Consider the following 17372-nt stretch of genomic DNA (forward strand, 5'->3'; position numbering starts at 1 on the left):
CAGCACTTTCTTTTTTTTTCTTTTCCGTTGTTTTTTGAAACAGAGTCTTGCTCTGTTACCTGGAGTGTGGTGGAAGGATCTCAGCTCACTGCAACCTCCACCTTCCAGGTTCAAGCCATTTCCGCCCTCAGTCTCATAAGTAGCAGGTGCTAGCCACCATGCCCAGCTAATTTTTATTTTTAGTAGACACAGTGTTTCACCATGTTGGCCAGGCTGATCTCGAACTCCTGACCTCAGGTGATCTGCCGGCTTCGGCCTCCCAAAGTGCTGGGATTACAGGCATGAACCACTGTGCCCAGTCATCACTTTCATTTCACTATTCTGTAAATCCAAAACTGCTCTGTGTATTTAAAATTTATTCAAAAGGTCTATCAACTAAAGAAAAAAATCAGACTTTTAAAGAATTGAAGTTAGTTTTATTCAAAGTCTTACCAAGGATTGCAACCAGGGAGAGCCACTAGAATGTCTGTTAAACTACTCCAAAGCAGTGTGTCAGCACACTTTATATATTAGGTGGTAGAGGTTCTGCCCAGGTGTTACATTAAAAGTGCCCAGAAGCTATATACGTTCAAAATCTCTTCAAAGTTTGGGTACAAGTCTGAGCATTATTATTAATATTGTCCATTATGTACAGAAAAAGGGAAGGGCTAGATTACCGAACGTATCTTTTCTAAAAATGCAGTGATTCTCAGAAGTGGGAACCTGAGTTCTATCCTGCTTACATAGTCCTCAAGGCTTTCTTCCAGAGGGCTGAGATGTTACTGAGTCACGGGGTCTGAAATCAGGCTGACAAACACAATGAACAAACATGGCTTTTTCAAAGTGAGGGAGGAGTATGATACTCTGGGAGGAGTATCACCAGAGGCCGATGTTGGCTACTTTGTCTCACAGTTACAGTTCTTGGATTTGCTTCAAAACAATGCCTAAGTGGCAGATGGCCAGGATTAACCATTAATTGATAATGTGTAAACTAGATGATAAGTACACAGGGGTTGCCTTCTTACAAAATTGTTAAAAAGTTAAAAAAAAAACAAAACTTTTCTTTAAGTAACACCAAAACACCAACAGGTATAATCGCATGCCCTCAGTCAGGAAGAAAAAAAGTATGAGCATGGGTGTGTTTTGTTTCCAAGACCAGGCAGAGGCAATTGATTCATTTGGAAAAGCTTGTAAGACCTTCAAGTGGCTACGGCGACCCAAGTGACCTTCGAGCGAAGTCTGCGTCTTTGTGCCCAAAATCTGCCAAAGGCGTTCCCAGGGACACCTTTCTAGAAGAAGCTAAAACAAAATAAAGTTTCTGCAAAGGAACTTTTTGAGCCTGCAACTAGAACACAATCTACTTCCGGGGAAGGCGGAGGGAGCACGTGGGCATTTAGAGTTGAGCTGCACGTGGGCGCGGAGTGCGCAGGCGCGCGCTGGAGCCAGGAGGGCGTACTCGGGATTGTAGGCGAGGGAAGTGCTGGACGCATCCCAGGCGTCTGGGCTCCCAGCACCGGCAGTCACCGCCACCGCCAGGCTGCAGAAAGAGCGCTGGGTACGCAGTCCTCTTGCCTCTTTCCAGGTCAGGGTTCCCAGGCGTATAGGGGAGGAAGAGGGACGGCATGGAGGGGAAGGGAAGAGGCTTCGGTCGTTGGGGGCCAGACGTTGGGCGCTGGACGTTGGGGTTGGGCGTTGAGCGGGTACAAGGGGCCTGGAAGTGGAGAGAGGAGACTTGGAGACTTGGAACCTTGGCTGCGAAGGGCGGGTGAAAGGTAGGAGGGTCTGGTGTGGGAGGATTCTCTATGGGTTTGGAAATAGCCCTTCCAGGCATCACTCCTTCAAATGCAAACGTTCACCTTCTCTCTAAGAGAAACTTGTCTGTGGATTCAGTACCTTCGTTTAAAAACTACGGTACAAACAATATTAGACTTTCTTACAAAACTAGTTTGTAAAACTACGGTACAAACAATATTAGACTTTCTTTTTTCCCTACTTTCCTCCAATAGGAAGGGAAGTTGTGCTGGGACATTGAGTTAGATGTGGGTCAGCTGGAGCTGGTTGGTTTGAGGAGTGCCTGCTGTGCGCCAATAGCTTTTCTAGGCCTTAGGGCCCTTGCTATAAATATGTTAACCTTCTCGGCCTCTGAACTAAGGGAACGGAGGGGTCCAGTTTCCTTAGTGTGGCAGCTGGGTACTGTAAGCTAAAATGCGAGGCCGTGGAGGCGGACCTGCATTTTCATCTAAACTGTGTAACCTGCTGGCCTTGCGGGGTTTGGTAAGTTATTCCAACTTCCCGCGTCTCCCTTGTTTATCTGTAGGAATAACCAAATAAAAATACTTCAGTCCTGAAATTTTCATCTTAAACGTGCAAGCTGGTTCCACCTGAATGGAAAAAATTTCGTGCTTGTAGGAGTGGTATAAAAGTAGAGCAGAAATAGTAGCAGCGCTTTGAGCACTTAGGAAGTACCAACCACGGTGCTAAGTGATTTACTTAGTCTCTCATTTAATCCTCGTGGTTCGGATATACGAGGAAGTTAACTACTGCCATCCACATCTCGCAGTCACTGAATCCTAGAAAGATGAAGTGGTTCAATGAGCAAGACGAGACTTGGGTCTGGCTGACTTCAGAGCTCGTGCTTTTCTGAACCATTGAGTTTTGCCGCTTTAAAACTAGAGTGGTTTCTTTGAGAACGAACGGTTCTTGCAGAATACATGGGGTTGCCAGGAAGACAAAAGCAAGCATTAGAGAAGGAAAAAAATTACAGCTGAGTATCTCTGCATGCACTTAGGATGTTAAAAGAACTCTAGCCTCTGGTATCCTAGAGGGAATGGAAATGGCTTACCCCATTGCTGACAGTGTATCTTAGGAAGCTCCCAGCAACATCAGGGAGGACTGGTAGGATGCCAAGGAAGAGAGAGGGTTTGCCCTTGGGAAGCTTCAAGTCTTAACTGATTTCATGGTTTTAATTTTGCTGTGATCCTTTATTTGGTTTAGAATTAAGCCACCACATTTTTGGCCGGGCACAGTGGCTCATGCCTGTAATCCCAGCACTTTGGGAGGCCGAGGCAGGCAGATTACAAGGTCAAGAGATTGAGACCATCCTGGCCAACACCGTGAAACCCCGTCTCTACTAAAAATACAAAAAATTTAGCCAGGCCTGGTGGCATGCCCCTGTGGTCCCAGCCACTCGGGAGGCTGAGGAGGAGGAATCGCTTGAACCCAGGAGGCGGAGGTTACAGTGAGCCAAGATTGCACCACTACACTCCAACCGGGTGACAGAGCAAGGCTCTGTCTGAAAAAAAAAAAAAAAAAAAAAAGGTTTACTATTAGATGATATACTTCAATCTTTAAAGTATTTTTTTCTATAAAAACCATTTATTCAATGTAACTTGGAAAGTGAAAAAGATATCCTTATCAACCCATCTACCTCAGAATACTCATTTGTATGTAATATATTTGTCATCTTTTGTTTTGTTTTTGTTTTCGAGACGCAGTCCCACTCTGTTGTCCAGGCTGGAGTGCAGTGGCGTGATCTCGGCTCGCTGCAACCTCCACTTCCTGGGTTCAAGTGATTGTTCTGCCTCAGCCTCCTGAGTAGCTCGGACTACAGGCGCATTCCACCACACCTGGCTAATTTTTGTATTTTTAGTGGAGACGGAGTTTCACCATATTGACCAGGCTGGTCTCGAACTCCTGACCTCGTGATCCGCCTGCCTCAGCCTCCCAAAGTGGAGGGATTACAGGCATGAGCCACCACTGCCCTGGCCTGTCATTTTTTTTTTTTTTTAACATGAAGCTTTGATTTTGTCAGTTATATTGAATATACAGTTTTTTTTCCTGCTTTTTCATTTGCCATTGTGATGGACATATTAGTGTTTCTGAAAACTAGGATTCTGAATGATAGTGTAATATACTGTCTACTAACAGTTAACTATTTTTCCCTTTTTTTTTTTTGGGAGAGAGTCTTGCTTCATTGCTGAAGCTGGAGTGCAGTGGCACAGTCTCGGCTCATTGCAGCTTCTGCCTCTGGGGCAGCTCAGCCTCCTAAGTAGCTGGGATTATGGGAGTGTGCTGCTGCCTCCCAAAGTGCTGAGATTGCAGGTGTGAGCTGCTGCGCCCAGGCCTTTTTTGCTGTTTTAAGTGGATATTTTTATATATAGGCGTTTTTGGTATTTAGGATTATTTTAATGGCATAATTTCCAGCTGTAGGGGTACCAAGTCAATGTTGGTACCCCTACAGCTGAAAATTGCTTTAGGAATGCTTTTTTAAAACCCTTTACATACATGTGTACATATTTCTAAGTCGCTTCCCAGAAAGAACATATTAGTTTCTGCTTCCTTCAATAATGAGTGGCCTAACTTTTTAAATGCTCTCACTGGCAGAAAATAATGCATGCTCATTTCAGGTTGGTTTTTTGTTTTGTTTTTTTTTTTTAACAATAGTTGGGGTTGAATGTTTTTTTCCTTTATGTTTATGAGCTTATCTTCCTCTCTGCATTCTGTTCATGCCTTTTGCTCATTTATTTTACTGTAATGATTGGCCTGTAAATAACAGCTTATTTGATGCCTCAGCGTGTCTCTGCATCAGAGCTGGAGTGGCGACACGAAGGAACCGCCAGACACACCTGGCTCTGCGTTTTCTCCTCCATCATCCTCAGGCTGTGCTCATTTCTCCCTGATTACAAGATGGGTGATAAATCTCCAGGCCTCAGGAACGTGTTGCAGGTAGAAAGGGGTGAAGGACTCTGCTGGCCCCATCTATCCCTGTTCATCAGGACAGGGAAGAGCTTTTTCTCAGAAGCCCCCTCAGGAGAACTCTGTGGCCAGTATTGTCACTAACTAGCTGGCAAATCAGAGGCTGAATGGCATTTGAGTCTGCTACAGTATCTGGTTGTTCTTAGTATTTATCCCACTTTTGAAAAGGCATCAGACTTGTCATTTTTGTGATATCTCCTGACCTGTTTACTGTTTTGGTAAGCTTTAATTGTCGTGTGGTTATAGGTTTGCTATCATTTCCTTCGTGACTTTTAACCACTTTTAACGAAAGAAACCCCTCACCTGTGGCTGTTGCAGGCTGATTCTCTAGAAGCATGATCTGAGAGGGAGATTTGTGTGTATTGTGATGGGTGACTGTGGCCTGTATGAAACTAGTTTTTTTGTAGTCCAGGTGGATTTTGCAGTTCCGTATATACTCAGTGTTGAACAAAAGGAATATTCTTGGTTGTATTAGTCCTGATTAGGTCAAGTTTATTGTGTTACTGAAATAGTCTTTACCATTGCCTGTTTTCTCTCTGAGTAGTTGTCTAAGATACATGTTTCCTTATCATAGTGGACAGAATTTCTTCTTCAATCAGGTTTTGTTTTACACACCTCGAAACAACATTAAAATGATTGAAAGATTCCTGGCTGCTTTAGGTCCTTGGAGTGTTTTTGGTTTTTGTTTTTGAGATAGTCTCCTGTTGCCCAGGATGGTGTGTAGTGGCACTGTCTCAGCTCACTGCAACCTTTGCCTCCCAGGTTCAAGCGATTCTCCTGCCTCAGTCTTTTGAGCATCTGGGACTACGGGCACGTGCCACCATGCTCAGCTAATTTTTCTATTTTTAATAGAGATGGAATTTCACCATGTTGACCAGGCTGGTCTCAGACTCCTGACCTCAAGTAATCCGCCTGCCTCGGCCTCCCAAAATGCTGGGATTACAGGCATGAGCCACTGTGCCCAGTTTGTGTTTTTAAAATAAATGTAAAATATCTTTTGTCTCAATATTTTCTACCTTGAGTTTGATTTTATGTGCTACTGATACTAACATCTTTTTTTTTTTCTCTTGTGATGGAGTTTTGCTCTTGTTGCCCAGGCTGGAGTACAATGCTGTTATCTTGGCTCACTGCAACCTCCAGCTGCTGGGTTCAAGCAATTCTGCCATCTCAGCCTCCTGAGTAAATTGGGATTACAGGTGTTTGCCACCATGCCCGGCTAATTTTTTGTATTTTTGGTAGAGATGGGGTTTCATCATGTTGGTCAGGCTGGTCTCAAACTCCTGACCTCAGGTGATCCACCTGCCTCAGCCTCCCAAGGGCTGGGATTACAGGTATGAGCCACCACCTGGCCTAACACTGTATCTTTCAGTTGTTTGCATAGCACACATTTTAGTCCGTTTATTTGGAACCTTACCATATAATTTGGTTATATGTGTGCATTTGTGCCTAACATTTTGCTGAAGAATTTCTCCCTGAGTTTTTCTTTCTTTCTTTTGAGACCAACTCATTAATACTTGCATTACTTGGGCTTGATTCTGTCATCTTATTTGATGTTTTTTTGTACTTGAAGTTTTTTTCTGTTGGATTAAGATTTTCTTCTGTGGTTTTAAAGTTATGTCTTCCATTTCTGTTTCTCTGGTGGTTACTCTAATATTTTAATGCACATTCTTTGTATTTCTTGTACAGAGTCTAGACTTTCTTTTTCTCTCCACCACCACCTGATTCCCCTGGAGTTTATTTTTCTTTTGTAATTGAACAACATTGCTCTCTTAGTGCATAAAACATTGCGGTTCTCAGTCTGTCCCTTCAATTTAGGCATGCTTATCCATACAGTTGTCCTGCCCCTGGCAGCTGCAGGATTGCCCCATCGCTGCTTACCTGCGGTCATTCCGTTAGGGATCTTCTCAGCGTCTGGTCCAATAAGAGTTCCCTACCTTTGAGTGTGCCTGTATATTTTTGTTTTTATTTCGTTATCTTGTCTGTATTCTCATTGGATTAGGTTAGGCCTACTTTAGAATAAGAAATGAGATTAGGACATCAACTGCTATTTATTTTTTTTTCTGTTTAAGATCATGTTAACATTTAGATATTACTCATGCTAGTTTCAGCTGTGACATTTTTCCTCCCCCTCTGAGCTGTTTTGGGAGCAGACAAAGCTCTCAGTCACTACGTCAAAAGACAAGGTGTTTGTCCCTTTTAATTACTTCCCCTGGGCAGGGCACTTACCATTCTTTAAGAGTAATGAAAAAACATGCCAGCATCCTTTCTGGAGAGAGGTTTCTCAGAGACACTTTGTGACAAATTAAACTTGGAAAGCTTGCAACATTTCCAACTTACTTTCAGAGAAAGAGGCATAGATAGGTCCTTAAAAGCGGTAGGTATAAATTACAATTTGTGGAAGTTCAGCTGGGGATGATTAAAGCAGAGGCCTTGGCAAAACTGGAGGGAAGACGGGTCAGCTGAGATGGATTGTGAAGGCTGAGCAGGATAGTCAGGCAGTGAGTGTGAGGGCATTCTGGGTAGTGGGTTTAGCATAGTCAAGGACTGGATGTAGCATAAAGTAGGGAGAGGGTAGAAAGGTAGGTGATGACTGATTTAAACACACCTCTTCTGTTGCATTTTGCCATTAGGTGCATGTAAGCTTTAGGTTGGGAATGTTTCTTTTAAAACATGGAAGATATTTTCTATTAGTGTTGCTTCACAAGCTTTTAAAAGGAATGGTGTTGAATGCTGAGATTTACTTTTTTGATTTCTCGTGAATTGGTCTGTGGTTGATTTCGTTAAACTTATCGAGAATTGGTATTTTGCTTGTGCCTTATAGGTCAAGTTTTGATGTCATGGTTATATCTGCTTTGGAATTGTTTTATAGGTGTTATCTGTTACATAAATACTTGGGAGAATTCCTCTGAGCCTGCAGTTCTTCTGGAATTTTTAAATTAAAAGGTGTCTTAAATACATTCTCTCCTTAGACCTCTGAGTGTTAAATCGCCATTTAATATGATGTCAAGAAATAATTCGGAAGCACCTCCTTGTAAGGTGACAGAGCCATTTAATTTTGAGAAAAATGGAAAGAAGCTTCCACCGCATGAATCTTTAAGAAGTCCTGGAGCACTTCCTAACCGTCCTAATTTCAGGCTGAAAAGTTCAGAGAATGGAAATAAAAAGAACAATTTTTTGCTGTGTGAGCAAACCAAACAATATTTGGCCAGTCAGGAAGACAATTCAGCTTCTTCAAACCCTAGCAGCATCAATGGAGAAGTGGTTGGATCCCAAGGAGACAGGAAAAAATCGCCAGCAGGTGAGTGAAAAACCACAGGCTTCCTGCTTCTTGATTCTCGTGGTTTCTGTGCCTTACCGGAAGTATATATAACCACACCCAGTGGGCTATTAACAGAACAGGCACGTGACTATCTTACAGTATTTGCATTTAATTATTAATTTAGAAGGAACCAGATACCAAGTAGCTCCCTTTTGGCTTCATTAATCTCAGAAAAAATTCCTGGGGAAAGAATGAGCTTTATTCCCCCACAAAGGACTGTACTAGGAATGTAGAAGTGAAACACTGGCTTTTTTAATGGGTGTTCTAAAGACTGGTTGTATCTTAAAAATAATGTGCAGACTTCATGCATATATCACAGTTATGGCTAAGATTTTAACTGGTTTCATGTGATTTATTTTTATCATTCCTTTAGTCCCAGTTCTAAAAGCCTGCTTTCTAAGGAGGCTAGGACCTGGTGGAATTTAGCCTCTGAGAGTATATGAGATGTGATGTTTTAACATGGTGATATGATTCTCAGAATGTGCCCTTGGGCCTCTGGGCTTCCCCAGGAGGTCAAACCTGTTTTCCTTACATTATTTGCCTTTTCTACTATGCCAGCTTTACACTGATGGTGCAGAAGCAAATTATTAGCTCAACTTAAGGCAGGAGCGCCAACCTGGGCTAGGGCTCATTGAGTTTTTCATTGTCACGCACTTGCAGTTAAAAGGAAAACTAAAAATGCCAATTACAGTTAAAATGCCCTTGATGGGGCAGTTAAAGGTACTCTGTTAAAGCTTGACCATTGTGTACAGTATTTTTAGTATTTTGTGTAATGAAATGTGAATTATTCCTAACTTCTGCCTTTTGAAGTAGGAAAAGCATGCGTGCAATTAAGTTGTGAGCTAAAGAGAAGCTTCTTTCCTTGGAGCATACTTTTTACTTGAAAAGATGACAACTGGTTATTCAAACTTAACCTGGCAAGCATTTTCTCAAATATTAACAAAGTCAGCCTGTTATTTCAAGGAAAACTGCTGATATTATTTTGTTAAAGACAAAATTTACACTTTCAAGCAAATTGGGATTTTAGGAAAGTTGTGTTTGCCACATTGAGCTTAAGAACTTCCCAAGACTTTTCTGGTGAGATGCATGGTGATAACACATGAATAGTAATATTTTTATATTTTTGAAAACAGTGTCTGTGACCTAAGCTGAAGTATAATAGCACAGTCATAGTTCACTGCTGCTTCAAACCCCTGGGTGCAAACGATTCTCGTGCCTAAGCCTCGCAAAACCCTGGGATTACGAGAATGAGCCACCACACCAGGCTCTAACACAAGAATTTTTGCTATTTCATAATGAAATGTGTTGACATTTGGCAACACTGCATAACTCAGTGAACCTGTCTTTTCCAGGTGGTATTGCTGTCGCGCATGGGCAAAAATCCATTGAAAGTGCAGGGTAAATCAGTGAATTCTAATTTAACAGTATGAAAAGTTCCCTGATGTAGTTTTAGAGTTCACATTGCTTCTAACCCTATACCACTTGTTTTGGTGTACTGTTAAAGGCAAATATCCACAATTAACAGAGAAGGACATTAAGTATTCCTCTTCCTTGCAAATACTTACGTCTGGGAGGCCAGACTTTTTTCAGATACTTGAACCAGAAGCAACATTTCACTGAGTGAAGGCAAAAGCTATATGTGAATACAGCTGTCTTCTGTGAAGCCAATCATTAATGATATGCAAAAATGTGTAATTCTTCTATATTTTGTTTTGAAAAATAGTTTTTAAAAATTGTCAGCATGTAATGCATTTAATTTTAAATGGATAGTTTAAATTTAATTTTAATTTCTAATGCAGTAAATACTGATTGAAATAAGCCATGTAAACAGAAGCTCTGTAGGACGCTCAATTTTTAAGAGTGCAGAGGGTTTCAGAATCCAGAAAACTTGAGAATTACTGCCTTAGTGGATGAAGAAAAGTTCACCATGAGAGGAGCACAAGTCAAGAAAATTTCAGACAAGTTATTTTATTCATATTTTAATTTTTTTTCAAAACAGTCTTTGTTGCCTGGGCTGGAATGCAGTGGCGATAGCTCACTGCAACCTCTGCTTCCCAGGTTCAAGTGATTCTCCTACCTCAGCCTCCTGAGTAGCTGGGATTACAAGTGTGCACCACCATGCCCAGCTAATTTTTGTATTTTTACTAGAGATGGCATCTCACCATGTTGGCCAGGCTGGTCTTGAGCTTCTTACCTGAAGTGATCTACATGCCTTGGCCTCCCAAAGTGCTGGGGTTACAGGCGTGAGCCACTGCACCCAGCTAAGTCCTTATTTTCTGTTGGGAAAAGTAGGATGTCGCTTATATTCTGGGGTAGCTATAAGGTCATTATGGCATAGTCCTGTTACTTGAATATCACCTAATTACACTGTTTTTCATTATTAGCAATAAAAAGCATTATTTGGCTTTTATTTGAAATTATGTATTTTCTCCCTAGGAAACTCAGAGTCATCACCAAGTGTTGAAAATAACTCACCAAAGGAAGTGAATACTGTAAGTTATTTTATTGTGTGTGTTCTCATTTGGGTAAAAGATTCTAAACATGTTTTGGTATGTATTCGATAAAACAAGTGTTCAATTGGTAGGTGTCATTCAAGATCTTTAATGTACATTTTTATAAAAGAAACTTTCTTAGGTCATTGTAGATATACATGCAGTTGTGAAAAATAATGGAAATCCTGTGTAGTCATTCCTGTTTCCCCCACAGTAACATGCTGCAGAACTCTAGTACAGTATCACAACTGGGTTATTGATATTGACACCATCAAGGTATGTAACATTTCCATCGTGGCAAGTGTCCCTTACATACCTTTTTGCTTATGTTCTGGTGTAGCCAATCCACTTTTCCTTCCGCCCCTGCTCTCCTCTAATCCATAGCAGCCGCTGATACTCATATTTCCACAATTTTGTCACTTCAAGAATATTAAAGGCTGCGTATAAACAGTATGTAACCTTTTGGGACGGGCGTTTGTCATTTCACATAATTATCTGGAAATTGATCTAGGTTGTTGTTTGCATCAATAGTTTGATCCTTTTTTATTGCTGAGTAGTATTCCATGGTATGGATAACTTGTTTAACCATTTACCTGTTGAAGGACACCTGGGTTGTTTTCAGGTTTTGGCTATTTAAAATTCTGTGTACGGAATTTTATGTGAACTTGTTTTTAATGCTCCAGGATAAATGTCCAGGGTAGTTTCTGGTTTGAAGAATAGTCCCATACTTTGGAAAATATTTGATAGTTTCTTATAAAATAGACTGACCGAACCATTTTACATTCTCACCAAGGATGCCTGAGTGCTTCGGTTTCTCCACATCCTCATCAGCATTTGGTGGTGTCGGGATTTTTATTCTACCTGTTTTCATCATAGATATGTAGTACTATCTCATTGTGGTTCAACTTGCATTTCCCTAATGACTGATGATGTTAAACATCTTTTCATGTGCTAATTTGCCATCTGTACATCATCTTTGGTCAAATGTTTTCATGACTTTTGTCTGTTTTGTAATTTTTTTTTTACTGTTGAGTTTTGAAAGTTCTTTGTATAGTTCAGATATTAGTACTCTGTCAAGTATGTGATTTGCAAATATTTTCTCCTAATCTGTAGCTTGTTTTTTTGTCTTCATAAAGTCAGATTTTCCTTAATGGTGTTATTGTTTTTGGCGTTTTTGGTGTCAAGTCTAAAACCATTTGATACTCTAGATCCTGAAAATGTTCATTTTCCCCCAAAAAAGTTTTATCGTTTTACTTTTTACATGTAAGTGTTGATCCATTTTTAGTTAATTTTAGGTTAAGAAACTTAAGTTGAGATTTATTTTTGCGTATGGATGTTCAGTTGCCCCAGTGCCATCTGTTGAAAATTCTCTTTACTGAATTGCTTTCACACTTTTGCCAAAATTCAGTTGGACATATTTGTGTCAGTCTAGTCTAAGTGGTTTATTTTCTTCAGATCTATGTGTCTCTCTCTCGGCCACCACACAGTCCTGATTACTGGAGCTGTGTAATAAAATTTGAAATTGTGAAGAGTGATTCCTTTCACTTGATTTTTTTTTTTTTTTCTTTCTCAAAAAATTTTTTAACTATTCTAATTCCTTTGCCTTCCAATATACAATTTAGAATAATCTCATCTCTACAAAAATATTGCTGAAATTTGTATATGAATTACATTAAACCTATATATCAATTTGGGAATTACAATCTTTGCTGTGTTGAATCTTACGATCCATGAACATAGTGTTTCTCCATTTATGTAGCTCTCTGATTTCTTTCATTTTGTAGTTTTCAGCTTACAGGTCCTAAGCAAGTTTTGCTAGATTTACACTTAGTATTTGATTTTTTTGAATAATTGTAAATACTGCTGGATTTCTGTCCCTATGTTCATTATTAATATGGAACAATAATTGGTTTTTGTATGTTTACCTTCTGTCTGTGACGTTGCTGAATTTTTTTTTTTTTTTTTTAGACAAAGTTTTGCTCATAGCCCAAGCTAGAGTGAAGTGCTAACATCTTGGCTCACTGCAATCTCTGCCTCCCAGGTTCAAGCAGTTCTGCCCCAGCTTCCTAAGCAGCTGTGACTACAGGCATGCACCACCACACATGGCCAATTTTTGTATTTTTAGTAGAGATGGAGTTTCACCATGTTGGTCAGGCTGGTCTCGAACTCCTGACCTCAGGCTGGTCTCGAACTCCTGATCCACCCACCTTGGCCTCCCAAAGGACTGAGATTACAGGTGTGAGCCACCAGTCCCAGCAGCTGAAGTCCTTTTAAGATCCCTTGCAGTTTTCTACATAACCTATCATTTCATCTGCAAATAGGGACAGTTTTATTTTTTCTTTTCCAGTGTATATGCCTTTGATTTCTTTTGTTGTTTTATTGCACTTACCGTAGGAACTTTCAGCACTAGGTTTGAATCAGAGCGACAGTGGACACCTTGCCTTGTTTCTAATCTTGGAAAGCCTTCAATCTTTTACCATTAAGTTTAGATGTAGGTTTTTGTAGATGCTTTTTATCAGGCTCATAAAATTTTCCCTATTCCTGCTTTTCTGATCCTTTTAATCATGAATAGGTGTTGAATTTTATCAGATCCTTTCTCTGCATTGATATGGTAGTGACAGCTTTCCCTTTAGTCTGTTTGGTGGATTAACCAACCTTGCATTCCTGAAATGCACTCCACTTGGTCGTGGTATATAATAATTTTTATATATTGCTGAGTTTTATCTGGTAAAATTTTTATAAGGATTTTTACATATGTTTTCATGAGAGATTTTGGTCTGTAATTTTCTTTTATACTGCCTGTGTGGTGTGAGTATCAAAGTAATAGTAGTTTCATAAAATGAATTGGAATGTGTTCCCTCTTGTGTTTGCTGGAAGAGAGATTGTATAGAATTGATGTTAATTCTTCTAAATGTTTGGTAGAATTCTCCAGTGAAAACCATCTGGACCTGGAAATTTCTTTGGGGGAGTTTTAAAACGATGATTCAGTTTCCTTAGTATTTATAATTAAGGTCTATTCAAATTGTCTATTTCATATTGTATTTGTGTTTAGGAGTTTGCTCATTTGGTCTTCATTGTCGAATTTATGTGTACAGAAATGTTCTAAGTATTAATGTTGGTGGGGTCTGTAATAATGTTCCCTGTTTTATTCCTGATATTGGTAATTTCTGTCTTGTCTTTATTGTCTCTCTTGCTACAGATTTGTCAGTTTTATTGATCTTTCCAAAGAAATAGGTCTTTGTTTCATTTTTTTTCCTCTGTTTTTAATTTAATTGATTTCTGCTTTTATCTTCATTGTCTCTTCTGCTTTTGGGCTTTTTTTTTTTTTTTTGTCATTTGTCATTTGGGTCTTTATGTGTGTGGGGGCAGGGTTCTTTTTTCTCCTCAAGAAATTAATAAGAGAAAGAAAAGAGGGAGGGAGATGGTGAAGGAGGAGGGAGGGAAAAGGAAAGGAAAAAAAAGGAAAGGAAGAAACGTCGAGTTTCATGTGTTCAAGGGGGGTGGGTGTTTTTGTTTTTAAAGACAAGATCTCCCTCTGTCACCCAGGCTGCAGTATAGTGGCACAATCATAGCTCACTATAGCCTTGTACTCCTAGACTCAAATAATCCCCCCACCTGAGCCTCCTGGAGTAATTGAGACTACAGATGTGTGCCACCACACCTGGCTAGTTGCTTCCCTTTTTTTTTTTTTGGTAGAGATGGAGGTCTCACTATGTTGCCAGGCTGATCTTAAACTCCTGACCTCAAGTGGTCCTCTCATCTTGGTTTCCCAAAGCGCTGGGATTGCAGGCATGAGTTGCCCTGCCCAGCCCCAGTGTATCTTTTATTTATCTCGAAACTTCAGCTTTAACTCTTGTTTTATTTAGAAACATATGTTTTAGTTTCTAGGTGTTTGAAGATTATTTGTATTTTTTCTGCTGCTGATTTCTAGTTTGAGTCTATTGTGGTCAGAGAACACCCTCTGGACCACATCAGTTCTATTACATTTGTTGAGGTTTGTTTTATGATTCAGGATGTGGTCTTAGTACATATTCTCTTGGCACTTGAAAAGAATGTGCCTTGTTTGTCTGTTGTTGGGTCAGACGACCTATAAATAAATATCTGATAGCTCTTGTTGTTTGGTAATGTTGAGTTCTGTACTCTTGCTGATTTTATATCTGGTTATGTCAATCGTTGAGAAAGATATTGAAATCTCTAACTATAATCCTGGGTTGTCTATTTTCAATTCAGTTATACTTCCCATTTTGCAGCTCTGGTTCATGGATATTTAGTTAGGATTGCTATGTCTTACTGGGTTGGGTTGACTCTTTTGTCATTATAATGTCCTCCTCTCTGGTAATTTTCTTCCCCTGTGTTCTGTTTTATCTGATATTAATACAGCCACTCATATTTTCTTAACATTTACATACTTTTCCATGTTTTTACTTTCAGTCTGTCTATATTATGCATAAAATGAGTTTCTTATAGGCACCATGTATTTGGGTAATTTTTTTTTTTTGATTCACTAGGATAGTTTGTCTTTCAGTTGGTATATTTAGGCCATTTACGTTTGTTGTAATTGATACTTGAGAGTTGATGCCATTTTTGTTTTCTGTTTTTTTCTTTTTCCTATCTTTTTGTGGGTTACTTGTATACTTTTTGTAATTCTTTTTAACTATCCAGTGTTTTCAAGTGCATATCTTTGTATCTTTTTTCCAGTGGTTGCTCTACATACTACATTATGTCTACACAATGTATGACAGTTGTCATTTTACCCATCTGAGTATATTATAAACACCTTACCTCCCCTTAGATTGCTTTACCTTCACCTACTTATGTCTTACATACTCTATTTCACAGATTGAGGACTCCTTCAGACAGTTTTATCATTTTTGCTTGAACTCTCAAACATAATTTAGAATACTTGAGAGGAGAAAGTACTTAATATGTTTTGTGTATTGGGTCTTGAACTCCTGAGCTCAAAGAGTCCTCCTACCTCAGACTCAGTGTTGGAATTACAGGCGTGAGCCACTGCACCAGGCCTGTTGTGTTTGTCTTCTCTATTTCTGCCTTTATCATTTCTTTTTTGAGAACTTCGTTAAGCCATTCTTTTAGGATAAAGAGGTAACAAATTCTCTTACTTTTCTTTCATCTGAAAGTCTTGATAACCCATTCATCCCAGAAGGATATTTTCCTTGGATAAATTTCTCAGATAACAGATTTTTTCTTTCAGTACTTGAAAAATGTTTTGTCACTTTCTTCTGGCCTCCATGGTCTCTAATGAGAAATCTTGGCTGGGCACGGTGGCTCACGCCTGTAATCCCAGCACTTTGGGAGGCCAAGGCAGGTAGATCACGAGGTCAAGAGATCGAGACCATCCTTGCCAACATGGTGAAACCCCATCTCTACTAAAAAGTACAAAAAATTAGCCAGGCATGGTGCTGCATGCCTCTAGTCCCCGCTACTCGGGAGGCTGAGGCAGGAGAATTGCTTGAAACCGGAAAACGGAAGTTGCGGTGAGCCAGGATTGCGCCACTACACACCTGCCTGGCGATAGAGCGAGACTGTCTCAAAAAAGAAAAAGAGAAATCTTGTTTTTTTAAACTCCCTCTCAACCCCATGCAAGTAACGAATTATATTCCTCTTTCTGCTTTCAAGCTTTTAATTTTTAGAAGTTTAAGATGTGTCTTGGTATTTAGTCTAAGTTGATTCTGGGGCTCACTCAGCTTCTTGAATTAGTAGATTTATATCTCCTGCCAAATTTGGAAGTTTTTAGCAGTCTTTTTTTTTTGGGGGGGGGGGAAGGCAGGAAGGAAGGGAATAAGGACGGTAGGGAGGAAGGAAGAGATGAAGGAAGGAAGGAAGGGAGGAAGCGGGGAGGGAGGGAGGGAGGGAAGGGAAGAAAGGAAATCAAGCAATGAAAGAGACATTGCCGACCTGGATCTAGAGGTTTACAAGTTGATTTCTTTTTTTTTGAGAGAAGGAAAGAAAAAAATAATAATAATAAGTAAAGGAGAGGAAGAAAGAGGAAGAGAAAGAGGAAGAGTAAATGGAAATATTGCTTTATTTTGAAAAAAATTGGGTATTAATAATGGCCAATCAATGTTTCATTTAAACTAATGGGTAGGTGTGATGTGGTATTGACAAGAATGTATATTTTGTGTATTTGAAGTGGAGAGCTCTATAAATATTTATTAAGTTTACTTGTTCTGGATCTGAGTTCGAGTCCTTGATATCCTTATTAATTTTCTGTCTCATTGAATCTAAGTCTCCTATCTGGGTGTTAGGATCGTTATCTCTTGTTGCATTGATCCTTTTACCACTATATCTTTGTTGCTTTAAAATCTATTTTATCCGATACAAGAATTGCAACTCCTGCTTTTTATTTATTTATTATTTATTTTTGCTCTCCATTTGGTTGGTAAATCTTTCTCCATCCCTTTGTTTTGAGTCTTTGTGTATCCTTGCATGTGAAATAGGTCTGGATGTAACATGCCGTTGGGTTTTGGCTGTGTCTTTTGATTGGGAATGCAGTCAATTTAAATTTAGGGTTACTGCCATTTGATGTTGACTGGCTGTTTTATCCATTTGTTGGTGTAAATTCTTCTTTATGTTGGTGCTCTTTACTTTTTGGTATATTTTTAGAAAGGCTAATACTGGTTGTTTCTTTCTGTGTGTAATGCTTCTTTCAGAAGCTCTTGTAAAGCAGGCCTGGTGGTAATAAAATCTCTGAGTTCTTGCTTGTTCATAAAAGATTTTATTTTTCCTTCAGTTGTAAAGCTTAGTTTGGCTGGATATGAAATTCTGGGCTGAAGGTTCTGTTCTTTGAGGATGTTGAATATTGGCCC

General features: G+C 39.6%; 1 protein-coding gene across 5 annotated transcripts in view; it reads left to right on the top strand.

The window, feature by feature from the left end:
• The first annotated feature begins 1406 nt into the window (after window positions 1–1406).
• Window positions 1407–17372, top strand: part of TDRD1 (tudor domain containing 1) — a 53483-nt gene continuing 37517 nt past the window's right edge. For 2 of the 5 annotated variants that reach the window (XM_035269149.3, XM_035269152.3), the window contains exons 1-3: window positions 1407–1561; window positions 7704–8032; window positions 10490–10545. In XM_035269149.3, the coding sequence (XP_035125040.2) occupies window positions 7732–8032; window positions 10490–10545 (357 nt within the window). In that variant the 5' untranslated portion in view covers window positions 1407–1561; window positions 7704–7731. Of the gene's footprint in view, window positions 1562–1639; window positions 1752–4570; window positions 4705–7703; window positions 8033–10489; window positions 10546–17372 lie in introns of those variants that run through there. The other 3 variants (XM_017963176.4, XM_078346546.1, XM_035269151.3) reach the window with 3 other exon arrangements.

This window comes from Callithrix jacchus, chromosome 12 (genome assembly GCF_049354715.1).
Source record: "Callithrix jacchus isolate 240 chromosome 12, calJac240_pri, whole genome shotgun sequence".
NCBI classification, from domain to species: domain Eukaryota; kingdom Metazoa; phylum Chordata; class Mammalia; order Primates; family Cebidae; genus Callithrix; species Callithrix jacchus.